The sequence below is a fragment of the Anguilla anguilla genome, chromosome 13 (genome assembly GCF_013347855.1).
Source record: "Anguilla anguilla isolate fAngAng1 chromosome 13, fAngAng1.pri, whole genome shotgun sequence".
Lineage (NCBI taxonomy): Eukaryota > Metazoa > Chordata > Actinopteri > Anguilliformes > Anguillidae > Anguilla > Anguilla anguilla.
This window is the reverse complement of record NC_049213.1, coordinates 29,019,594-29,046,043: the sequence shown is the minus strand read 5'-3', so window position 1 is coordinate 29,046,043 and position 26,450 is coordinate 29,019,594. Positions and strand designations below refer to the sequence as shown.

Here is a 26,450-nt window from a genome sequence, read left to right as displayed (position 1 = left end):
AATCCGATCACATCCTCCGTGGCACCTCCCATCTTGAAATTATATAACACCTCAAATAGGATTAGGGTTTCTGCTCTGTTTTATTCCTCGTTTCAAAAATTTTCTATGCAACTTTCCTGTTCCAGATTCGTTGGCGTCAAACTGAATGGCTCTTATATAACCTTTCAGCCATTCAAGTGAGTAGCGCCTATGAAAATGAAGCATTCATTTCAGGCTTTTCCTTGACCCAAGAGAACAAAGAGTGTGATATTCCTCTCTGATTTCACTTTTATCAAACAGATATTGTGTCTCTCCAGCAAACAGTACAAAATGTTCTGCACTACTTCAGCAAAATACCACAGAGAAAGCAGTGTTTCAAAAGGCAAGGTCTTCTGTTAAACTTTTTCAGAAAACTTAAAAGTTTATGTAAGGCAGCATCCTGCCTCTCGCCCAATGCACGCTGGGACAGGCTCCAGAACCCCCCACAACCCTGACCAGGAATAAGCGCGTATAGAGAATGGATGCATGGAATATAAGTCAATAACTAGCATCAGCTAATGGAAATATGTGGCCTAAATCATGCAGTGAGAGTAACAAACGCAGGACCTTGAATGAGCCAATGAGAAGCTAGACCAAAATGGGAGGGCCAGTGATACATTGGAAAGAGAGAAATGGGCCAATGACGTGTGTGTGCGTAAGTGTGTGTGTGTGCGTGCGTGAGTGTGTGTGTGTGCGTGTGTGTGTGCATGTGTGTGCGTGTGTGTGTGTGTGTGTGCACGTGTGAGTGAGTGTGTGTGCATGAGTATGAGTGTGTGTGAGTGAGTGAGAGAAAGAGAAATGTGCAGGCCAGCGGGGTGGGAGAGTGAGACTCACTTGGCAAGCTTCATCTCGATCTGCTGGCGGATTTCCTGCCGCTCCTGGTCGCTGCGCACGGGGAAGATGTTGCGATCCTCCAGCTCCTGTTTGCTGGGCCGGTTCCTCAGCTTCACGGCCAGGAGCTCCTTCCTCATCCTGCGCGGCAATGTCCCTGCAGCCAAACACACAGACACACACAAACTCAGTGACCTCACCAAGGACAGCTCACACAATCAAACTCCCATGTTTGAATATAGCACTAAAGGCGTCCATTTTATAGTAATTATGATAACCATGACACATATATTAATTAATTATTGTAACTGATCAACAGGTGTAAATGAAACATTATTTTGCACATTATCTCAATTTAGCAAAACATTCACTCAAGATCTGTCTTTTAAATTAAAGTTGCAGATGGCATGAAAATAAATTACTGTTATAATGTGACACACGGTTATGCACTGTGGGAGTGCAACTGTTTCAAATAAAAAAATTAAAACGAGCTCTTTTGCTCTGTGCAATGCAATTGTGTAACCTGTCTAATGACGATCTAAGCGACACTTTGATGCTGAATCGTGAAGCGTCAAGGACTGCAATTATGCTCACTGTCATTAGTAATCTGTCCTGTTTGTTTTTCCTGATGAGCATGACATGTTCAGTTAATGCTCAATTATTGGCACATCATCGTGCTCATTTCATTATTTCTTGTTGTCATCATTACATTGTTGGTTGTTTTCACCGCTGACCTTGTAGTATTTTATCTTATTTGTTACAAAATTCAGCCAATTTAATGGTATGTTTTGTTCCCATGACAGGAACGTTCTGTTTTCTTATGGAAAATGAGTAAAAAAATCAGGACAATCATGTAGCAGCTCTGACTGTGAAGCAGTCCAATGGATGCTAATGGGTATCACCACTGACTCAACCACAAAACGCTTAAAGTCATTTTCAGTTGCATTCCTCATAAAACAGTCATCATTTCTGAGTTTAACGCTCTCCAAAGTATAGCTCCTGAGCCAATCAGAAGAGAAGTGAATCTGAAATCTTTGATGAGGAATGATGAAACCCAACACTAACCAGTATGAGTAGAACAAGCAACAGGGAATAAACGCTAAAAGAGTGATTGTTTTCGACATTTGTATCAAAAAGGGGATGTGTTACAAAAATGTATCCCTTACTATTGGAATCATTAACTATTAAGATTCCTTGCAAACAGCAAGTGTGTGTGTGTGTGTGCGTGTGTGTGGGTGTGCGTGAGTGCGTGTGCATGTTACATTTCATTACATTTATTTGGCAGACACTTATGTACAAAGCGACACATAATAAGTGCACCTGTATTGAAAGTGGAATGTGTTACAAAAATGTATCCCTTACGGCTGGAATCGCCCTGCTGAGGTTAGGGACGGCACTCAGTTCCCTGGGGAAACCCACCCGAGATGACGGACTCGTTCCAGCTGTCCTGGTCATGGAGGAGACCGGAGGCATCGCTGTAGTACTGGTCCAGGCGCAGGTTCTCCTTGTTCTCGTCGGAGTCCTTCTTGCAGTCCGCCTCTCCAGTCGGCTCTTTCTCCTGGCTGGAGGTGCGGGAGAACCTGCCGTCAGACCGTCGCTTAGGCGACGAGCGTACATCCTTGGCATGGAAACTGAGGGGCGCGGAGAGAGACGGCCATTAGCCTCCCGTCAGATCCAGCATTCGGACCCAAGGGTGGGGGGCGGGGCTCTCACCTGTCCTGCCGGTGCTTGGTGGCCAAAGCGCGGTGCAGTTCCTCGATGATGCAGCTAGGGGGCAGCTGTGGGTGAAGGAGGCCCAGGTGGGGTGAGCCCGAGGGGTTGGACATCTGGCCCCGCAGAGTGAGGGACCCCTGGGCCTCGGGGCCCCTGGCCGCCTGCCGGGGGAGGGTGGAGCTCCTCTGCAGTGAGGCCTGGGGTGGCTTCCCCAGTTCTGTCTGAGAGCCTGTTGCCAGGGAAACACACAGTAAATGACACTCCACAGGGCTTTCAAGACCCAAAGCCCAACTGCCCCCTCAACATAAGGACAAGGCACTCACCTTCCAGGCTGCCCAGTCTAGTGAGTAGTTTGGCAGGCAGGCCCGGCGGGGGTGGGGTGCATGAATCTCCGTGGCCCAGGGCCCTGCCCCCTTCCTCTGCTCCCTCCTGGTCCTCAGCCGTGCCCGCAAGGGCACTGAAGGTTGGGTCTAGCGAGGGGGCATCTTCCTCATCTTCGTCCTCCTCTTCATTTTGGCTGTGGTCCCCAGCTGTCTCGTTGTCTTCTGTGGAGTCCCGCACTGAGGGAGACATCGCACAGGGTCACGCCTGTCACTTTAACTGCCGCACACCATCCAAGGTGCCTATTACACAACACCGCACCGGGGAGTCCAGATTTATGAGAGCATTTACATTAGCGTGGAGTCAGCAGTACCTCAGTGTGTCTGATCCATCCATCGCATTTACATACATTCTCTTGCCTCCAGCACGGCGTGGGCAGGGCCACAAAGGTGCAATTAGGTGTGTTCCCTGTGACATTGTGAGACGACACTTTCATTTGTGCTGTAAGCAGCATCTAAAAATAGCAGTAAATGTCTGTGTTTCGCCTCACTGCATTGCTGCGCATACCCTTGCAAATGACATTGCACATGTCATTGCAAATAACACTCCAAATGACAAAAAAGGGCAGAAATGACTGGTCAGAGTTCTTTTTTGCCTTTGTAGTTTCCAAGGTTCAATGGCATCTACGTGAACAATTGCAAAGACCATGCACAAAGAAAAGCCATAGAAATAATGAATTTAGAGTATCTGGGTGACTGATCCTGTAAATGCACTAATTCTGAATGCAGACACTAGGCTTCACTCCTCTAAGTCTGAATCTTACACAGTGTAAAGTCCTCATCCTGCTCGAGTTGGGTGGGCTTTGAATGGACAGGGTTCCTTGGGTTAGTGCAGCATTGGCGCCCCCCAGCTTCTAACCCGGCCAGTACAGGTTACCGGCCGTGTGAGGTGCCTGTCGTCAGAACTGTGCTTTTTGGCAGTACCCTGTGGGGTGTTGTGTGGAAAATGGCTACTAGCTTGTGGGTGAATGCACTGAAGGATGGCGCCCACTCGATGTAATGCTTTCTGTGTGGGAGCTTGTCGCATATAAAGAGGTGTGATAGCACAGTATGACTGAGAAAGGATAAAACCAGAAAAACTGAAATTTACAAGAACTAAATAGTGCTCTGTAACACTGTATTCACAACTGCAAAGAGAGGGGTAGGTGACTTAACACTGAAATAGGTGAAAGGGCGCCTTGTAAACCAGTGGAAATTCAAAAAAAATGTTACGCTGTTGAACAGAACTGGGCCCAAAGTGGTACACCTAACCTCCACCTGAATGTGGCAAGAGAAAATGAAACCTCTCCTCCTTCACACCTCTGCATGGGGCAGTCTTTGGATCAGTAGATGACTCTACTCTCTCTATCTCAACCATGTGGTTTCTGTGTGTACTAAGACCTAGTGTAGTAATGTAGGTGGCTCCAGTCTAAGGGATATGAGGGTCTTTTCAAATAAAAGAGGATGTTGTGGGGGAGCACTTTCATTATACCACATTCAGTCCGTTCACACTCATATTGTATATTGTGGTGGTCAGGCTTGTCTCCCACAATGTCTCCCACAAACCCCCCCCCCCCCCCCCCCCCCCGCAACAATTTGCCAACCTGAGTCACATGTCACATCTACAAGGCTGATCAATGCGACCAATTTTCTTCTTACTGTGTGTAGATCAGTGTTATGTACTCGTCAAAACACTTTCATTTCTGCCCCACTAATACACGTGATATCGACCTCCATTGCCAATGTTGATTAGATGTCTAACTGGGATCAAAATGCTTTGTGGGAAATGCTGAGTGAAGCTGATGACTGTTTCCCTGGGCAGGTTATTTGCACAGGTTATACACATTTATGAAAATAATTAAATAGACAGCATGTGTACTGAGGCACTTACTCGCACTGTATCAAATTGCAGTTGTGCTAGAGCGTAGCATTGCAGCATAAGTGCACTGCCGGAGGCTACATAAACAGCGAGCTGAGGTGACTGAGAGAGGGTTTCCTACAGGCCTGATCCCAGGATGATTCCTCACCTGTGGAGGGGTTGTCCTCATCTGAGCCAAGGTCCTCCATGGTGCTGAGGTTGACAAGGGGGGCCAGTGGCTCCTGCTCACTTTCCTCGCCATCTGTGTAGTCCTTTGTGGGGGTGCCCGGTTCCTCAATGCTGCCCCCACAGGCCAACGCCGAATCTGCAGGGGGAGAGAGGAAGATTGTGACGTCTCCATACTGACCAGCTCTGTGTCACAGAAGGCAGCCATCTCATCAATCTGCATAGCTCACTCAGCACAAAGCGGCTCGGCGGACACGCTTACAGCCCCTAATGCTGCTCCCAGACCAGCACAAGCACTACGATGGAAAGCAGAGGGGCTGATATGGTGGGTGATGGCCATGGTTGAGATGGGTTTAGGAACAGCCAGCTGCCTGCAACCACGCTCTCCTCGGCTAAGGCCCTGTCCTGCTCTCTCTCACCTGACTCCATCATCTCTGCCAGTCCCCTCCGAACCAGCTCATCCTGGCTCTGCCGAACCACAGCCTTTCTCTCCAGAGCTGCAGGATGACAAACGCACTGTCACTCACTCTGCTATCCCAAGCACCCTGTTGCATTCAGAACACACTCAAAAATAAAAGGCACACCTTTGCTAACTGGCCTCTGCTACCAAACATTCTGTCACTCACTCAACTATCACAAAAACCCCAGCATATACAGTACACATTCAAATATAACATCCGCACTGTTAACTCCCCTCTGCAACCAAACACTCTGAAACACAGCTATCACAAACCCCCAGTTTCATACACACTTGAGTATCATGTTGCTGACCCACATCACCTCAGCTACCATTCTCTGCCATTCACCTTTCACAAACACCGTTTAACTGTACATAACATACATAACCAGGCAGTGATCACAAAGCTGTTACTAACACATCCCCACTGATAAATATTTTATAAGTACTGACTCCCTTCTGCTACCAATCATTCCATAATTAATTACTACAGCCATAATTCCTGTTACTCTTCCAAACATAACAGAATCAAAGTTGCACACTCACCAGAATGTAAACTTACAATACAATAAACTCTTATATAGCGCTCTTCATGCGTACATCCCAGGGCGCTTTACAAAATAAACTTGCTGTTTAATTTTAATTCACTGACCAAACACACATAATTATTAAATGCCCAACAACGCAACCTCACATGAAACTAACACTCTCATCATTAGTGGCTGAGTAATAATAATAATAATAATAATAATAATACTATTTAAAACAGGTAAGATCTGTTTATTTCCTCACAGAAAGATCACACTGCAATAGGCTCTTTATCAGACTGAAACCATCAGCATTAGCTGCACTCACCTGTGGAACTCTGTTTCAGCTTCTCGCCCTTCTTTTTCCTCCATTTCCAGGGCTTGAAGATGCGCCCCAGGGTGGCTAGCTTGCTGTTGCGGCGGATGGGGGGCGTGCGCACCCCTGTAACCAGGCAGCCAGAGTGCAGCACCCTCTGCTGGTCCATCACATCTAAAGCAGGGAAAGGAGATCATTCCCAGTGTTAATCAGAGCCTTGCTACACATTTCAGCAGCACACCATTGACTTGAGACAGAATGAAATTAAAACACTTGCAATGCAGCATTTGTGATTCAACAGCCTTTTTTTTTTTACAAAGACTTGTTCTCACTGTATTTGGTAATGCTGAAAAGCATTACAATTTTACACATTCTTCCCCTGCCCTATGAATTCAATGAGGCTTCGGCGCCCTCTAGTGCCGTACATCCACCACAACAACAGATAGAGCAGGTGCAGGGCAGACGCAATCAAAACACCGATTGACACAAGATTATCATTTTGACATATTTTCATATCAGCACTGACATTTCACTGGGGTAGTGAGACCCAGATGTGGGGTCAAGTCAGTCAGAAAACTCCAGAAAAGATCTACACATGAATTGGATTATTCTCCTAGTGAGGGAAACAGGCATCTCTCTGTTCCCCCTGTGCCCTGCATGTAAACGACACTCAAAGAAGAACACTAACCTCCCTCCCCACAGTCAGGACCCTGTTCACTGTGAAACCTCTACTGGTTCTGGAGACAGAGGACAGCTTTGTGTCTGGATCAGAGGGCCGAGGCAAAGATCCTCGCTGCATCCACACAAACAATTGGCTCATTTAAAAGACACCATGAATTACCTCCGGAAATCAAGTTGGCTGCTTGCTTTGGACTCAGAACCACTACCAACCGTGGCTACGTGTGGCTGTGAAAGACTGGTGATCAGGGCCAGGACAGAGCATCACACGGAGGTAAGCTCTTAATTGACACCAGTCATCAGCTACCATGTGTCAATTAAATGGGCAAGAACCTTGCGGGATCAATTGGAGTCGGAAGGAAGGTTAAGTTCCATCGTGAAGCAAAGGAAGGGAGAAACAGGAGGCCGGCACTGCCGTATTGTGATGCCGTGTCTGACACTGGGTCTAAGAGGCAGATTCCCTGTGCGTGTATGCGCGTGTTTGGGGGGGGGGGGGGGGGGGACTGAAATAGGAACTCCTACACAGTCTGGCTCAGATATAGAGTTGATGTCACTGGCAGCTCACAGCTGGGCTGTGGGTTTTGCTCCAGATCTCAGCCTCTACCCCTCTTGCTCTTCCTTTTTTAAATGTAGTTGACGTATCCTAGATGATCAATGTTCCCTTTCCTAAATAGGAAACGAATGTGATTCAAATGTAATGCAATGTAAAGTACAGTCTTTATTCAGCTTTCCCTCATATGTGTCACCTCATATTCATTCTCCAGACTCCTTCCAGGTCAGGGTCCGTTTTTCTTTCAATTAATTACATTAAATATTGTTTGATTATGTCTTTCTGTGTGGCTTCTCATTTTTCATTATTGATTCCTGGGGAACAGCATGCACCATCGGCATCTTATGAGAGACGAGCAACAGTGCTGTTCTGCCCAAGAGTTGTTACTCTAATTGTTTTCTAATTCCAGTGATGCATCAATCAGGACCCAGCCCACGGTGTGTGTGCCAATGCACATTCATCCTGTGCAGCGCTAGACAGTTAAAATAATAACAGTGGCACACATTTTTACAAAGTGCAGACCTAGTACTTCAATACAAATAAGTGAATAGCTGTTTTTCAATTGGTATTTCTTAAGACAATTCAGGGATGCTTTAAGGGAATGTGGTTCCTACAGTCATTCTATTTAAAGTAGTGATGATCAGTAGTTATATGTGATTTCCTTTCATAAATTATCATATTTGAGGAAACGTATAAAATGTTCAATATACAGAATACTGTAGATATCAGACGTGATCCCAGGTTCCAAAAACATGTACTGAATTTTCATTTCATAACTGTTCTAAATACATTTGTTCAGGCACACTTGCATAATCAAGAATGCACTCCAACAAAAACCACCCTGGCACTTTTGTTCTAAAGCACAATACCAATGAAACTGTGGCTGAACGATCCCATTATTAAAGACGGTGACAGGCCAGGCTAGCTGGGTGAGATATTGAGAAATGTGATTGTAGTAGTATGGCTTTGGGGTGACAGTTAGGGCTTTGACTTTGGGGAGGGGGGCACTGCAGCTGATGGGGTGAGACAGTACTTTGAGTGAGGGCCTGAAGCTATGGGGTGAGACAGTATTTTGAGTGGGGGACTGTAGCTATAGGGTGAGACAGTATTTTGAGTGGGGGACTGTAGCTATAGGGTGAGACAGTGCTTTGAGTGGGAGAATGTGGCTGTGTGCTGAATAGCTGGGTGAGACAGTCAGTAGACAAAGCCGTAGCACAGTGAGTCAGACATACAGTACAGCAACCACAGCACAGCAATGGGGCTGCGTCTCTCCTTTAGGTGGGAGACAGCAGTGCACGTGGACGACCCCACCCTTCCGCACACACTGCTCACTGCTGCTGCACCAGCAGGGCGCTCTCAGATAAGGACACATCATTCCTCCACAGGACAGGCCGTAATCCCCTCCTTTCACTCAGTGCAATCCAAAGCGGTCAGGCGAGCAGGATTCAGTCAATGGCTGCCTGATCAAAGTAACCCAAAATGAAGTCTGGACCCTGGGCATGGCCTGAACCCAGCTAAGTCAGAAGAAGCCCACCTCAGAACCCAAAACAGACCCTCAGAACACTTCAGTGCTATCACAGGCGCATCATTCATGCAGTTTGAGAGCAATGTAAAATTGATAGCTACACACATCCCACAAAAAGAAGCAGAATTTGTACCTCATAAGAGCACTAATAACCCCTGCTGCTAAGCACAGACAATTCAGATTGAAATATTTAAAGGCAGCAGGACAGGTTCCTTCAGCAGCTTTGACTGGTGACAGCAATGCTCAACAGTTAGTGCCTCTGTTAGCGGCGACATAATGAAATATGCGAGTGCGAATGTGTAATGCCAGCTCAGTGATGCCTTGTGTGTGTCCACCCCTCGGAGGGCAACAATCAAAACAATCAGAAGCAGGTCAGTTGCCTGAGTGTGTCTGCTCGACTAACCGTCAGTGTGGAATTCAGGTCAAGCCTGCAGATACTGCAGCAAGCAGACCCAGGGTCAGCCTGCCGTTGCCATGGATACTACTCTGGATGCTGCAGAAAAGCCCCTTGGAGGCACAGAATCACAAGTGCACGAGGGGAAGGGGTTGCTGGGTTGTTGCCATACTGAGATATTCACGGCAAACCTGGGAGAACCAATCACAGCTAAGCCATGCATAATGCAAGTCGAGCATGCCTCATTTTTTATTTGGGGGAACTGCTTAAAAAATGTGAATGAGGCATTTTAGAAAGATATGGGATATGTCAATATTTTAGAACGTGATTAAATTAATTTGAGGCAAACATTAATAGAGTCGAATTCTCCCATTTACCGAAGGAGCTGTGGATAGGCATATATGAAGGAAAAAATGACTATGTTAACTGATTTCGGCTAATTGTCGTACACATGGTCATTTTTAACAACAATGCATTCATGATAATTGGCTACTGAAAAATAAGATATAATAAGATATATCTTCACTGTATCTTAGGAACAGAGCGGTGTAGCTAAAATAGCATTTTAGCACCAGTCTTGCAGAGACATTGTATGCTACAGTCTATTAGTTTATCAATAGGCGGTCGGACGCGTCTACCCATTCCACGTTTTCGGAGAATACTGCGAAAAATGCATCGTTCACTGAAGGTGACAATTACTAGCTACATTGGCCACGCGGTGTGCAATCTCACAGGGCATCGCGCAGAGTTGCCGAGAATCGAAAGGCAGTATTCGAGGAGGCGCTGTCAAGCTATCAGTACCTTTTCTCTCTGCAATATAATAATTTCGACCAGTAACGTATGGTCGCTGCGTTGAGACGAATGTCCAAACCGAGATTAAGCATTCGCCGGCTGTGCATAATATAATAAAAATGCTTATAATTAAATTCCGAAAACGGCACTCACATTTTGTTTACTCCTGCGTTCAGATGTCTTCAACCCCTCGTCATCGTCTCCTAGCTCCCAGAGACCTTTAAGCCCCACAGCGTGCAAAGAAACAAAACTGATGCAAGGCGCAGAATGCCAACGAAAGAGGGAGCTAAAAAACAACGTTGACAATATACCGCCGTGAGACAAAGAGTTCAAGGAATTTATCCTGACAACAGAGCTAGTCGGAACGAAAAACAAATTGCATTCTGTACCCCTGTCACGGAGCGAGCACTGCCGTACAGCGCTGTCAGCAGTTTTCAGACCAACAACAGCTCACTCAGGCAGAGACGCGCATCTACCGCACCCAGCGGCCCAACCTCAGCCCTCCCCCTCCCCGTTACCCAGCTTTAGAATAAGAAAAAAATTACAATTTCATTATTATGAAGAAATACATCTAAAAAATAATTCCATTCAAAAGTGGAAAAGAAAGAAAGAAAGGAATAGGCTTACACATAGTCTCCCAATAGGTAAACCACTTGAGAATATATATATATATATATATATATAGTCTCATTTCATTTTGGTCATTATATCGGAACACAAGCTTAAGAAAAGTAAAACGTGGTTGTCTTGAGACTGAGCTGTCTGAAACAAATATGTTTTAATTTAAGTTTTAATTGTGTGTGTGTGTGTGTGTGTGCATGCGCATCTGTGTGCGCATGTAAACACAAATAAAATGAATAATGAACACCAACAAGGCAGCACATGCAGCAATCCCAGGTGGTAAAAGTGGCTCTGAGAAACCCTACTGCCCAGCACTCCAAAACTAAAGTATTATGAAAACAAGACTTTCATACTGACAACAAAAGCAAAAGCCTGGCAACTCGGCACAGTTGTTTTAAAGCTGAAAATTCCAGTCTCGGAAATTCCATTATTGCAATGAAGAATATATTTCCAACTATCAGTAGGCTACAACTAAGCTTCTGTGAGTTTTTAAGTTTCTATTTGCTATTAAGCAAACCCTAACCCTAACCCTTTAAATCAACCCATTAATATCATGCTCCCTACTGGCAACAAACACCTCTAACATTCACATAACCCCTGATACCCAAATTCAGGCGCTATATCTAGATGGCAAATGGCTGTGTTTTTAACATAATAATTTACTAAATATTCTCTGAGAACAACAATGTACTTGTGCACATCACAGCCATTTTAAGTGGTTGGGCAGATCTCATGTAATAAATACTTGAGCAAAGAGGTGAATTATGGGAGGTAAAAACCCTGTAATGGACAGGGAGCAACATGGACATCAGAAAGAGAATTGTCCCATGTAGAATGTCAAGGGTTCATTTATTGCCATATGCTTGAGTTCAGCTTGAGCATTCATGGGCTTGTTAACAAATGGCCAATACTAACTGGGGCATGCAGTGTAATTGATTCATTACCTCTCTCTCTCTCTCTCTCTCTCTCTCTCTCGCTCGCTCATTTTCATACTCAAAATGCTTTATTAGCATGACATATTTCAAAATACATACTGCCAATCTCTCTCTTACTGGTGTCTGCAAATATCATCAATGAAATTGAACTGTCTTAGATTTCCTTGTATTCTTTGGGGATGTGCAGTTTATTGGATTGTTTATTGTGACAACAATCAATTGCCCAAGAAATTGAATACTTCGTGGTTTCTATCCTTTTTGAAGCACAAGTATGTGGCTATCAATTCTAGCATGAAAAGGATTTCAGACCTACTGGAACGTAAAACATTGACAAGCTATGTGAGACCCCTGGAATGGCTGAACAACAAACAGAGATGTATAATAACACAATAGGTATCTGTGCAGGCTTGAAATGGAGCTAATTCAAATTTCAGTGATTAATGTGCTTCAAAAATAAATACTGGGTGACATATCGAGCAATACATTCTCCTGTTGGTAGCTATGAGGGCAAAGATCACTCCGTCAACTTGCAGTAGTTTGCCGGTAGTTCAACTTCATCTAAATTTGTGTAGTGGTTGTAGTAGTTCATTACTTTTTTGTCATTTTGAGGTGTAATTAACTACACAAACTACCAGCTACTTTTTCCATAAAATATATTTTTTCCATACCCAATTTCTACTTCCTCTCTTTTGTAATCCTGAGAGGCACTTCGCTCCACTATAGTCACCAATGGTCAATCACCAATTGCTGCACATTGTTGGTTCTCCCCACTCAGCTATATATTGGTTTTCCCTGTGTGCAAAAAGAAGACATTGCTCACATACACATCATGCCTGGGAAACATGAAAATGATCATTTTTTCATCATTTTTTTACAGAGTAGTTTGAACTACATTGTTTACTTATTGTAGTGTCACAAGCTACATTTCTCATTCAGGTAGCTTTATTGTCGTTTAACTACTCTCAGTACGAAACAAGGGTTTCCCCAACACTCCATAATGCAAATGAAATCTTTAGGCACAGAGAGTCAGTTGCTTTGTTCTCCACACTTTCCTCTTTCTGCCACTTTGGTCAATACTCATCTCATTTGTCCATAAGACTTTGTTCCAGAAATCTGCAGTTTTTTAATATACATTTTGGCAAACTCTAAACTGGACATTCTGTTCTTGAGGCATGCCAGTGATTCACATCTTGTGGTGAATCCCCTAAGGTTATGCCAGTGCAGCCTTCTCTTTATGGTAGTCTTTCACACATCTATGCCTACATGCTGGAGTGTTCTTTATCTTTTCGATGGTTAAAAAGGGGTTTTTCTTCACAACTGAAAGCATTCTTTGGTCATCCACTACCGTGGTCTTCTGTGGTCTACCAGGTGGTTTGCTATTGCTGAGCTTGTCAGTGCATTATAGCTTCTTAACAATGTATCAAATAATTGATTTTGACACACACAATGTTTTGCCTATGTCTCTGATCAATTTATTCAGACTTTTGAGCCTAATGATGTCCTGCATTAGTGGCATTGACACTTATTTGGTAATCATGTAGAGAAACAACAGCAGCAGACTCCAAACGCAAATTCCAAACCTAGAATCAATTCTAGGCTTTTGTTAAATTTATTGTGCATTAACTAATGTTGAATAGACACACAGCGGGTTAAGAAACAGCTGAGCAACCAATTTTCCAATGAATTTTGCTCGCACAAAATGGGGGGACTATGCATGAAAAGGAATGTACTATAATTCCTATATGGATTATCCAATGTGGATGTAAATACCCTCAAAAAAAGCTGACAGTCTGCTCTTTTACCTCACATTTATTTTATTATTTCAAAGCCAGTGTGTCGCCAAAACAAAAATTGTGTCACTGTCAATATACATACACACTGCACTGTCAGTATACTGCATCGCTCTGCTACATAAATAGTTTTGAAATATAGCAGGACCAGTAGCACCAAAAGCCTTTTAAAGAGTAACGCATGATCCACACTGCCATATACTTCAGATAAGTCAATGAATAGACAGGTACAAGGAGCCTAGACAATGTAATTTAGAACTTTCACGTAGTATTGGTAGCGTACTATACCCTGCCCTGAATCTAGGTTATGCTTTGCTAAGGATTTTTAACTTGTCCAAAACCCCTTGGACTTTGTATCCATGCAGGTTGTAAGATGAGTCCTGGAGCGTGGTTATGGGATTGTATCCATGCAGGTTGTGGGATGGGTCCTGGAGCATAGTTATGGGATTGTATCCATGCAGGTTGTGTGATGGGTCCTGGAGCATGGTTATGGGATTGTATCCATGCAGGTTGTGGGATGGGTCCTGGAGCATAGTTATGGGATTGTATCCATGCAGGTTGTGGGATGGGTCCTGGAGCATGGTTATGGGATTGCATCCATGCAGGTTGTGTGATGGTCCTGGAGCATGGTTATGGGATTGTATCCATGCAGGTTGTGAGATGGGTCCTGGAGCATGGTTATGGGATTGTATCCATGCAGGTTGTGGGATGAGTCCTGGAGCATGGTTATGGGATTGTATCCATGCAGGTTGTGTGATGGGTCCTGGAGGATAGTTATGGGATTGTATCCATGCAGGTTGTGGGATGGGTCCTGGAGCATGGTTATGGGATTGTATCCATGCAGGTTGTGTGATGGTCCTGGAGCATGGTTATGGGATTGTATCCATGCAGGTTGTGAGATGAGTCCTGGAGCATGGTTATGGGATTGTATCCATGCAGGTTGTGGGATGAGTCCTGGAGCATGGTTATGGGATTGTATCCATGCAGGTTGTGTGATGGGTCCTGGAGGATAGTTATGGAATGTCTCAGGATGTTGCAGTGATGAACTGTCATGGACATCTGGTCCTTCATACACACCATCACCTCTTTCTAACAAACTTAAAGTTCCACTGGATCCTATTCTCTCAACTCCTTGACCTTCAAAGCTTTAATTAAATAATGTGCCGGCTCTAAAACTTATTTGTTTCATTAATTTTTATCTTTTAACTTACAGTGCCAAAGGAGGACGCGCTTGACTTCCCAAGTCTTAGCGCGCTCAGTGAGTCATGTGAAAGTGTGTGCCATTCCAAGAGCCCTGCAGCTGGAGGAGAAGGTGCTCTTCAAAATCATGTGCGTGGGAGGTGCAAGGGCATCAAGGCGGCAGTGACGGGTGGGGTGGAAATGCGATTTCACTGAAGGAGCATTTTAGCATCGGGCTTCAGACACACTATCTCTGGCTGAGCCCAGAGCTGCCCGCATATTCCCAGATGTAAGTTCAGAAACCACATCACGTGGATAAGTAACAAAGTTCATGTCTGCAGAAAAGAACAGGAGGATTTGCCACCTTTCCACTGTGCTTTTTCAGGTCTAATGAATGCCTCTGAACAATGATTCTAATTGGGGATTTGCAGCCAAGCAAGTTCCATGAATGATACTACATAGCATTATATCCAAGGGGTGAAACAACTGTAGTCAGTTCAAATTTATACAATTTCGAATATTCCGGATTGTCTAATTTTTTGAGAATATCAAAAGAAATCACTTTCTGAAACATCTGCCACCAGTAAACGTAATCATTTAAAATTCAACATCCAGTAAACCTGCTCGACAGCAGCAATATTATATCGACTGAGACAGAGCGCAGCAGACATTGATCAGCTGTTGGTGTCTCTAGTGGAACATCACACCACTGTAAAAGTCAGGGAGAAATAAAGGGGCTGTTAAGGGTGGGATGAGCTTCCTCCATTTTTAGAGCTGCTACCTATAATCACAGCCAAAAACAGCCTTGCGTTTAAGCTGTTGTTAGCTGCGCTTTTGACCGTGATCGCAGACAGATCTATCTTCATGTCTTGTGTGTTACACCACAGAATTTCTTTATAAGACCTTTAAAGAAATATACATAAGACACGTAAGATATATAATGTACTCAACATAACATTGTCATTATTTAACAAGCAATATATTGCTGTCTAATCTGACAGATAGACATTATGTGTTCAGCAACCCCCTAGCCACCAGTTACACTTTGGCATCTGTTAGGCGGGTATGACAATTTAGCCTGGGTCATGCCAAGCAGGGCAACCGTTTCATAAAGTGTAAATGGGTAACGCTAAATCTGCCACTCTACTCCCCCATTTGGAACAGTGGCACATATTATACACAAAATAATGTACATTTTTAAAAGCAGAGTTTAAAAGCTAGAGCAATACAGTTTATATGTAATACTGCAATCCATTAATAACAGATTGTCACATATTATACTCGTAAATCTACAATACTTTGGTAGCAGGATGTCAATACATCTCTAATAGCTTCACAATGAATTCCCATGACAATTTTACTCCAAGCATATTTAAAATGAAACTCCCATGCTTTATATTAAAGTCAGAAATAGAGAAATGCATTTTTGGCATGACACAATGCAGTACTCCTATAGTCATAGCATGTTTGAAGAATAAAGATTGACTAAGACCCTGAACAATGCTGTCAGCATTCAGTCAATCAAAATGTCAGCACACCTCCCGCCCCTAGTTAGGCCCTGGAATGTATCTACCTGACCCCGCCTTCAGTCAGCCTGTAGCATGTGCCCTCAGTTGTGCAATGAGGTACCAGGCACTGTAACAGCAGGGTCACTGTCCCAATGCAATGTTCTTTTGAGGATTGTTCTCGTTATGTTCTATTTGCTGGACTGGGCCTGACACAACATAAGCAAACCGAGGTCCAGGCCAGACCACTTAATGAGTGCTCCTATGAACCGAAGACTGATGGGCTCTTGTAATCAGTTCATGAAATTGTCAGTGCTATTAGCCTACTGCTGTGCTACCAGGTTCTACAATTGTGTGACTGTTCATGTAGACCATTATGGTAAAAAAATTTTTTATTCTTATCAAAGACCTTATTATGCTAAATAACATACTTCCCAATGTACCTCTGAAATAATGGTTTTGTGTGTGTGCACATCCACATGTGGGTGGGGTATGTGGGTGTGTGGGAGGATGTGTGTGTGTGTTCATGGGTATGTGTGTGAGAGGTTATGTCAATGTGTGGATGCACGTGTGTGGGCTGGGGGGCAGGGGGGTATGTGGGTATGTGGCTGTACTTCAGTGTGTGGCACACATGAGAAATGATTTATACTTATGACAAAGGTTTGGTTACCCTTAGACATTATTAAACACTATTCCTGAAGGATTTTGACAAACATATATTCAAAATCTAGCTAATGCTGGATGCAGTCCCTGTGGGCTGCTGTGCTCCAGGGACTTTTCCATCTCCATCTCTAGTTTGTGCATAAGTCAAGTCTCTTTGAGTGATTAGTCTTTCCAAATCCCTCCCCTGAGCTAGTGTGGATGGAGCTTACAACTGCCAATGGAGGGGAAAATGTCTCTAAATTCATTAAAAATCCCTCCATTTTCTATATTTTTTCTATTTATTTTCATTATATCGTGACTACACACAAGCCCACTTTCATACCTACAAAAAGGAGCTGAACACTTGTGTTTGTGTGTCATAGTCTGCCCCTACTATCTGACACATATTGTAACATGATCAATGGCCTAATGAGTCTTTATTTCTCCCCCAGTGTTTTTTTCCACTAATTTTATGCAGTTGTAGAAGCTAATGGGATCAGGTGGATGTGTTCTCATGTGCAATTTATTACTGTTATTCAGCGCTGCCTGTATTTAGGTCAATGCATGAAAGATTTACAAAAAAAAACCTATGATAATATGTGCATGCCTGGCAGCACTGTTCCATTCAGCCCCCTGAGGAGGAAATGAGTCCAGTGCTCAGCCACTGTGTAAAGTCTCCCTTTGCCTGCAGCACACACACACACACACACACACACGCACACTCTCACACACACACATGCACAAACACACAATACATGCACAACACACACAAGCAGGCATGCACACACAAATACACACATACAAAAACATGAACACACCCACACACTCTTCTATATCCCCTCTGTCTCTCTGTCGATCTCTCATTAATACCCACTGTCTCATTTTTTCTCACTTCCTCTATCCTCATCCCATCTTTTGCACAATCATTACTGAATGTCTATCAATCCCGACAAGCACAACTATAAGAACTTTTTCAGCACATGGAATATTTGGAAATGTAAACAGCTGTACACACTGTGCTACCCTTAGTACATTCACACTACTTACAGGACAACACAGCCAGACAGAATTCCAGAAAAATACGTTTTCAGTTATGAAAGAGTATCCTGAGTTATGACAATGTTTTCCAACACATACTGCTATTCAAAAGGGTACTATAACAAATAGCTTCATTTCAGGCAAATTGGGTTCACTAATTGGCAGTTCAGTGGGTGGATTGCCAAGAATTAAAACACAGATTGACACTGGAACAGTCTACAGAAATGTATTTTAAAATGTGTGAAACATATTTGCTATTTCTATCCTGCAATTTCTTAATTTTGCAAATATGAGCAAAATGTTTGTCTAATTTAATGAATATACTGCATATGTTACATTTGACCACTTTAAATTTTAAAAAAACTATAAATTCTGAATCCTATGATGCTTACATGGGTATATTTGCATGTTTGTTATATAGTGTACAGTGAGCTACATAATGTTTGAGACATTTATGAGACATTCTTGATTTAGCTCTGTACTGTACAATTTTAGATTTGCAATCAAACAATTCACAAGTGGTTAAAGTGCACATGATGAAGCACCATCCAATGAATTTGGAGGCATTTGCTTGAACCTGAGCAGAAAAGATGCTTCTGTACACTTCAGAATTCATTCATGAAGTTCATTTTGGCTTCACTTTGCTCCTGCCATCACTGATACATGTGAATTTTGGTATCATCTGCCCACAAGACTTTGTTCCAGAACTCTGTAGGCTCTTTTAAGTACTTCTTAGCAAACTGTAACCTTAGCCAGCCTGTTCTTGCAGCTAACAAGTGGTTTGCATCTTGCAGTGTAGTGTCGATGATTCTGTTTGTGAAGTCTTATGAGGATAGTAGTCTCTGACACATCCACGCCTGCCTCCAGAAGGGTGTTTCTGATTGGTCAGACTGGTGTTTGGGGTTTCTTCTTCAACTAAAAGCTAATTTTGTTAGCAATGGAACAGTCAAGGTTTGACCCAGCCATAGGACATACTACTGCACTAAAAAAGTGCCTCAGCTGGAAAATCACACAAGAGGCCCCGATATTGACTGGGCTTGAAGAAAAATATCACATGTAGTAAATAATAATAAGAGACAAGCAAAAATTTCAGAGACTGAAAAGAGAAGAAATTATACTCATACTGTATCAATGTTTCAAATAGAACACTTTAAAATAGGAATTGCAACATGTGGATTCAAAAACAGACATGCGTACATTTCACGCGCGCACACAGACACGCACATTCATATATACTGAATGTTGACAGACATTTACATATAAGCCATGTCAACCACTGTTCTCTGAAGAGGTTACCTACACATCTACAGTCCCAGATGTGACATACATACAAACTGGCTGAAGTACACTATGATGGGAATGAGCACAAGCAGAAGCACATCTGTGGGTGGGCTGTGCAGTAGTTTTGTGTGGTTCAATGTGCCAGCAAACACAACCTCCTGACCCTTCGGGGCAGCGCGTTCCTAGACACGTTAAAGCACACGTGATATTTCATTTCTCTCCACATCTCTCATTAGCCTATTTTGAAAATAGCTATGTGTTTGAACTGCATGGACACATGCTTCCCTCCCTGCTTCTGTTTTTCTTTCTTTTTTCTGTTTCTTTTTCTTTATTGTTTTAATCTTGTTCCTAGGCATCAGATGAAATCCTGAAACTTAATGAAGTGGAGGGAGACAGAAGTGATGACCTTCGTTTGTAATTTCTCTGCTCTCTCAAGCCTAGCATTGCAAGCTGGTTGCTCCTCTAGCCTTGAAGCCGGCAGCTCCTGCTGTCCCTGTCCATCTCTGCATTGGCACTGAGGCATGGTTCATTGTTCCCCTCCCCCCTTTACCCAAACCTCTCTGGCCAATTAGAAGGGCCCAGACATCTCTGTCTCTGTGTTCCAGAACGGGATTGGTGGGGGGTGACATCATGTTTCTCCCTGCCTGCTTGCAGTCTGTGTTGTTGTCTGTGGTACTGAAGTCAATGGAAGTCAGCGACATCTCTGCGTGGTGTGCCTGGAGGGGAGGGAAAGACTGCAGGGTGGAGGAAGTGCCCTTTAACTCAAACATTTCTGTCTGCTGCACTGGACTTCCTGCACCAGGCTCCGCATCAGTTTCAAAGCTGAGAAAGGCCTCAACACAACACAAGATGCTTAGTCCTATATAAAAAACAAGCCTGTTGTATATATGTAAGCATTTCTGAAATTGGCTTCAGAATTTATCTGAAAGGTGTCTGGCCTCTAAAGCAACCACAGTGAGTTTGGGAAACCTTTTGCCATATTTGCGCATTTCTTTACTATAGCTATCAAACGTTCCCGCATGTAATTCATATTAGTAAGATATACCTTCCTATATACCTTTCTAAACCTTACATTACTTCCTTGGATTCTAGTTAAATGTTACACAAATTCAAATAATTAACATTCAATACTTTTGGTTAGCTTTTACTAATTTAATAAAGACTCTCCAGTTGTAAAGAGTTAATGCCCTTCAGTTTAGTATCCCTTTTGAGCCATTGAAATTTTAACAGTTCCTTCCTCTCTCCTTCCAGCTCTTCTTTGTTCTCAGCCTCCTCCCCCTCCAGCCCCCCTCACTCTTACTCAGCTCCCTTTTTCTCCTTCCTCTCAATCCCCTCCCTTTCCAGAGGACATCTTATTAAAACTGTATCCCTACAGAAACATCCCAGGGCCTCAAGTTCTTGCTCAGCAGCACCCACACTTACCTTTTTGAACTTGTACACTGAGCCAGTACCACAGGGCCAAACTCTGCACTGAAAGTACAAAAGTGGCCACTCCCGCTCTGAATGCAGGGTAAACAGGTGACCTTGGTGTGAGATCATACCGCGATCTGCTCTTTCCCACCCCCTGCTGGTGGCCAGCTGGCAAGGTAAGCGCCCGTCCAGGTAGACAAGGCCAATCAGACGAGAGTTGCTCATGCAGGTCAGAGTTTTCTTTATCCTTCACCTTGATTTTGCTCTGGCACTGAATCCTTTCTGTGTTGCTCTGTTTCCCAGTGGAGCCTGCTGGCACAGCCTCTCCTCTCCTAACCTTCATGGTTAGTGCCATTCTCTCCGCTCCTGGGGGACAGGTGAACGGGTTGTGCTGCTCTTGCCCAGCTGAGATTTCTCTGTCACACAGTCTCTTTCAGAGCCTGACAGCTCTCCCGCATACAGTCTTATGTAATCATCTGAAGTTCAATCACCCTGAAAATGTTAGCCTGATGAATGCTGCTGCCCATCCTCATGCCTAAATAACACATCTCAGTGAACTATGATTTACAAGGCAGCATGTCTCTCAAATGCTACCCCATCACATGAATACACCCTTCTATTTGACCATTTCCAGCCTGCCAACCTAAATTTTGTGAGAGTGCAGCATTTTCTGTCTTTGTCACCACTAGCCCTTTCGTTTCCACAGGTGGCTGCAATATTAGTCATGATGGGATTAAAATTTGATACCACAACCCTGCTCTTAGTTATGACGTGGTCAATGTGAGCGTCTAATTCCCCGGGCTCCGAAAGAACCGATTTATCTTTATCGCTGGTTCATTCCCAGGAGCCTCTGGGGCACTTTACCTAATTACAGCTGATAAATCACTGCCACACCCTCTGCGGAACATTGGAGCACTGAGGTGCCCTAGCTGGACTTTGGTGCAGTACAGAACACCGGAGCCAACTTCCTCCTCCTTCTTTCCATTTCATCCTGCACCCAATGCCAATACGCTTACCCGCGTCTGAATGCCCACAGACTCACTGGCTGACTCTGGCAGGGACGTTTACTGTTCACAAGCAGCATGTATCACATCTGTACTGCCCTGAACCACAACTGCATCACAATCTCCCAAAGGAACAGAGCATGAAGAACTCCACAGTCTCCCAGGACTGTTATCCACATGTAGCCAGTAAAAGTAATTACAAATTGAATCTAGCAGCACATTAACTACTTTCTCCACCCTTCACCACTTCCTGAATATGAAATATGTCATCTTGCTACAATATTCTGTCTTTATAAAAATATAGGTCAGGGGAAAAAAAAGATTCCAAAAGTACTTCTTTTAAACATTGATAATTTCCCCCAGTGTATTTGCCTCAAATTAATAGAATGCGTTCATCAACTATCACGAATAGCAAGGATCAACAAGTTTTCCATCACACTCCTGTGAAGCAGAAGCCAGCCTACTGAGCTTGTGGGAAAGCTCTTGTGTGCTCAAGCTCCAGGTTGAGTTTCATCCTCAGCCACAAGAGCGGAGCTGCGAGGGCCGTGTTTGTCGTTCTCTTTGTGTTCTGCTCTCCCCTGAAATACTCAGACTTAATCACAGCCCTGAATATTCACCACAGAAAAGACAAGCTGGCTAAATATAGAAGCTGATTAATAAAACATGAACAGGCTGAATTCAAACACAGTGTCTGTATCTTTCGCACCAGGCAGCACACTCGCTGGTGCAGGCTGGAGGGGCACGCCAGCGCTTTGCTACTGTACACCAGACAATGCAGAAGGGAGAAATTAAGTCCAAAAGTGGGAGAGGCTTTGATGTGACAGCTTGGTGGATTAATCAAACAGGATCAGCTGTGGGACTGTGTGTGTGTGTGTGTGTGTGTGTGTGTGGGGAAGGGGGGGGGGGGGTGTCGGTGGAATTAATCCAGACTGGGATTGACACCTGGGGAGCACACATCCCAACACAACACCATTCATGTCAGTTTCTTGCCTGCAACTCAGGGGGTGGGAGTCTGCAGAGAGAGCCACTCACAGCCTTTCTCTCTCTGTGACATCACAAAGGCAAGCACTGCATAGTGTGACAAAGGAGGGATCTCCCCCATCTTGTGCTTGTCAATCCTTCAGATCCTTCGGTCAGTGAAATGATCCAATAATCCGTGCATTACAGCAAAGGAAGGGTGCACAAAGTACAGAAAACAGGGGTGGCAATCATTTTCACACCTATCTTCTGGGGAAATGAAAATATCTGTAAAAAAAAAAATTCTGAGGAATTGCATCAGTATAACAGAATATAATTGCCCCATTTTCTGAGCGTACAATATAGAGCATTACCTTTGTTGTTTATTTATTTACTTTTTGCTCATATTTATATAAAGGGTGCCAGTAATTTTGGAGACCACTGTACATACATACACACGCACACACACACACACACACACCCTCACACGCACACATGCACACACACACACACACACACACACACAAACACACACTCACACTTGCACACACACGCATGCACACCACACACAAACACAGCTGCTTCACCAACCTGACATGGATGAGTCACGTTCTACCTCACTCATGAGTCACATCTCTGAGTTTAACTAGCAGGCTGTAGCAGTGGGGGGTGGGGCGAGGGGGTGGGGAATAGGGTGGAGAGACAGATCACAGCCATGTAGTGTATAGACAGAATGAGGAAACAGAAAGCATATGGGGGTGGAAACTGCATTCGATAACTCATGTACAATGACCCACTGCACACACAGTACATGTTTTAAATGAAGATGGAGTGCATGGAAGTTTTCCGCAGCAGTGGGCAGTGATGCCAGAATCAAGCACATTAATAGAAGTTGTTTTTATTTAATTTATTTTATACATTTATTTAAATTAAATTAATTTAAAGAGACTGAAAGTGAGCAGAATGAATGTATCTCTCACATCTGCATAAGGACTCTCAGAGGCAGGGCAACTGACAAACAGACCGCTAAGGTATCCAGCGAAGTGACCAACAATGTCATGTCAAACGGTGGTGATGCTGTCTGTTATGATACACTCTCTCTTCTGTGTGCTGTGTCTCAAACATTACATTACATTACAGGCATTTAGCAGACGTTCTTATCCAGAGCGACTTACAAAACATTTACATAGCATCCATTTGTACAGCTGGATATATACTGAAGCAATGCAGCCCAAACAGCAGCAGGACTCTAACAAGAGGCTGTGGTCCCACTGAATTATGGAAATCATAGGGATTAGATTATAGAAAGGAGTTATTAGATTTAATGAAGTTCCAAATTTCCAATGCTAGGATAATCTAGTCCTAGTCTTTGCTATACAATTTTGATGTAGTAGTTGTTCACAATTCCAACTAAGGAAGTGCAGGGAAGCCTACTGTTTAAAGAACTTCTAACAGTATAACTTCAGAAGGAAAACAAGCTTCAGCCTTTAACTCACACAGCGCATTTCGGAAACAAGTGCAAATTCACTCTGTTCTTCTTTCTTTCTGTTGAACCACACTACCACATATTGACTAAGTAAGAGATATGATTTCACAGTGCAGTTCTGACTTTTTATTACTTTAAACACAATTTACTACTTGTTCACAATACATAAATATCTAGACTTTCTTGGCCAGTAATTATGCATTGATCACAAAATAAGGTATGTGAACACATTCTCAAGTCTATTACTCCATTTTAATGTCTCAGCTCAAAAATGTGCGGTATACGGTTTAAGTATGGACCCCATACTAGCATTTGACTCATTTCCAGTCTCTTTCCGGCTCGGCCATCCTGAACAGAAAGACAACAGATAGGGCAGGAGGGCAGTGTGTGACCCATATCTGCAGGTTTAAGCTAGACATTTCCTGCATGATGGACCTCATGCATATGAGACCTCTTGAGTGTGGACGGGCAACGTTTCCTCGAGAGCAAGAGTGACACTGTGCATTCCCCTGGAAAATCCTCTGTTAGCGCTCAGGAGCTTCTAGCTTTGTCTGTGTTTAACAACCCACAGCCATAAAAATGGATTCAGGAAAAACCTTTTACAGGAATGGTGTCTGAATACATCAACAAGTGTGAGTGTTACGCTAAAGCACTCTTATCAATGCAGCTCTCTGCATGATGCATTATTCATGATTTAACAGCTCTCTCTAGTAGAAATGGTGAGGTAAAGTTTTTGTCTGAATCTGAACATACAATTTAGTACAGTCACTTAACAAAGAAAGCAGATGGCATATTACCCAGAACGCTTTGAGCCTTCCTGCCTTCCTTCTCCTCCCCCACACAAGAACCATGGAGCAACACAGATCATCCACAACATTTGACACAGAGGAATGATGAAGACGCATCATGACTCCCCCAAGCAATGCCTGAAACATCTTGGAATGATACAATGTTGCTTTTGTTCTGAGTATCTCAATCCAATTAATATATATGATGGCCATCACCAGGGAAAAGAGCACCACTGACAACCTCTGCTCTGAAATGGTGGGCGTGTCCCGCTTTATGATGCAAGCTAATGACAGACAATTCGGAAGCAATCATGCTTAAAAACTCACCTCACAAAATCCTTGTTCTGTATTATGTCTCATTTTGAGAAATCACTTTGTCAAGCCTGTGCTGAGTGTTCACATTCCAACTAAAGTACTCTATGGCCTAATGCCTGTTGCTTGTATGTAATTCCCAGAAGATAATGACTCAATAGCTCCCTCTGTCCCCAGTACACCTACACCTAGAATGTTTTTCTATGCCCCATGCCAGCCCCCAATGCACACACACACACACACACACACGCACACACACACAAACACACACATTAATATTACACGGTTATTGCGTTGTGTTAAAAGCCTTGTGTTTGCATAAAGGCAGGTGCTGTACATTTGCCCTTGGATTTATGGCTAATCACTTGTCACTGTTTCAATATTACATAACCAGCGAGACATCCTTGTAAGTTTTCCCACAAAATACCAAATTACATTACGTCGAATATGTTGCCACTTTATGTTGTGCTGTGTATTCTATCAAAGTGGAAAAAATAGCCATAAGGTTATTGAGAATACTCAAAGCAGCCCCACTAGCAGTATTGTTTATGTTGATGATGACCTCCCAGCAAAGGTTTTTTTCAGTTAATATGCACTGTATTGTAACTGTCCGCAAGTTAGTGAGACCCAGGTAATGGAGAAAAGTGGTCAAAAGTGAAAAGCTGATTCTTCAGCCAGTTTCCAACCTAGTCCATAAATAAAATAAAATAAAATAAAATAAACATTTCTAAAGATTAAATAACAATGAGGTCCCATTCACTCATCATCATACTCTTTTTTACAGATGTATTCCCACATTCATTGAAATTTCAAGCCACGCCTCCAGATCTAATGAGCTGAAATGCTTCAAAATAAGAACAGACAACAAGCTTAAGCACATAGAATGGCCAGCTATCCACTAATGAGTAATACATCATACTTTTAGATGGAATTCCTTCTATAGACTTCCTTGTTTTCAGTGGTTGTTGTGGTTGTAGGCACAATAAAAAAATAAGTTTCAATGCAGTATCAGTGACATTTATTTGTGTACTTCTACACGCCATACAATACATTTTTTGCAGTTGAATAAACAACCTGCTTTCTAACCGTGATGACGATTCAAATACTTGGTGTTGAATGCACATGTTTAAGCCCAATATTGTAGCAGCAATAACACAAATAGATTTCCTTTGTTTAGAGAAGAGACTCAGTAACTCCAGGGCTGGAGGAATGTAGTCCTGGGGAATTCGCTTTCAATTAGCAACTGATTTAAATGGGGAATGGTAGGTGAGTTCCTCCAGTCTGAATAATGACAGCTT

At 43.4% G+C, this 26,450-nt stretch overlaps 1 protein-coding gene across 4 annotated transcripts in view; it reads right to left on the bottom strand.

Annotated features, from left to right (window-relative positions):
- The window catches only part of phactr3b (phosphatase and actin regulator 3b), a 51,791-nt gene that overhangs the window by 19,515 nt on the left and 5,826 nt on the right, over window positions 1-26,450 (bottom strand). The window contains exons 1-8 of one of the 4 annotated variants that reach the window (XM_035389563.1): window positions 10,358-10,662; window positions 6,278-6,439; window positions 5,385-5,462; window positions 4,949-5,104; window positions 2,886-3,122; window positions 2,563-2,791; window positions 2,269-2,480; window positions 853-1,006 (exon numbers count right to left, since the gene is read on the bottom strand). In XM_035389563.1, the coding sequence (XP_035245454.1) occupies window positions 853-1,006; window positions 2,269-2,480; window positions 2,563-2,791; window positions 2,886-3,122; window positions 4,949-5,104; window positions 5,385-5,462; window positions 6,278-6,434 (1,223 nt within the window). In that variant the 5' untranslated portion in view covers window positions 6,435-6,439; window positions 10,358-10,662. Of the gene's footprint in view, window positions 1-852; window positions 1,007-2,268; window positions 2,481-2,562; window positions 2,792-2,885; window positions 3,123-4,948; window positions 5,105-5,384; window positions 5,463-6,277; window positions 6,440-10,357; window positions 10,663-26,450 lie in introns of those variants that run through there. The other 3 variants (XM_035389561.1, XM_035389560.1, XM_035389562.1) reach the window with 3 other exon arrangements.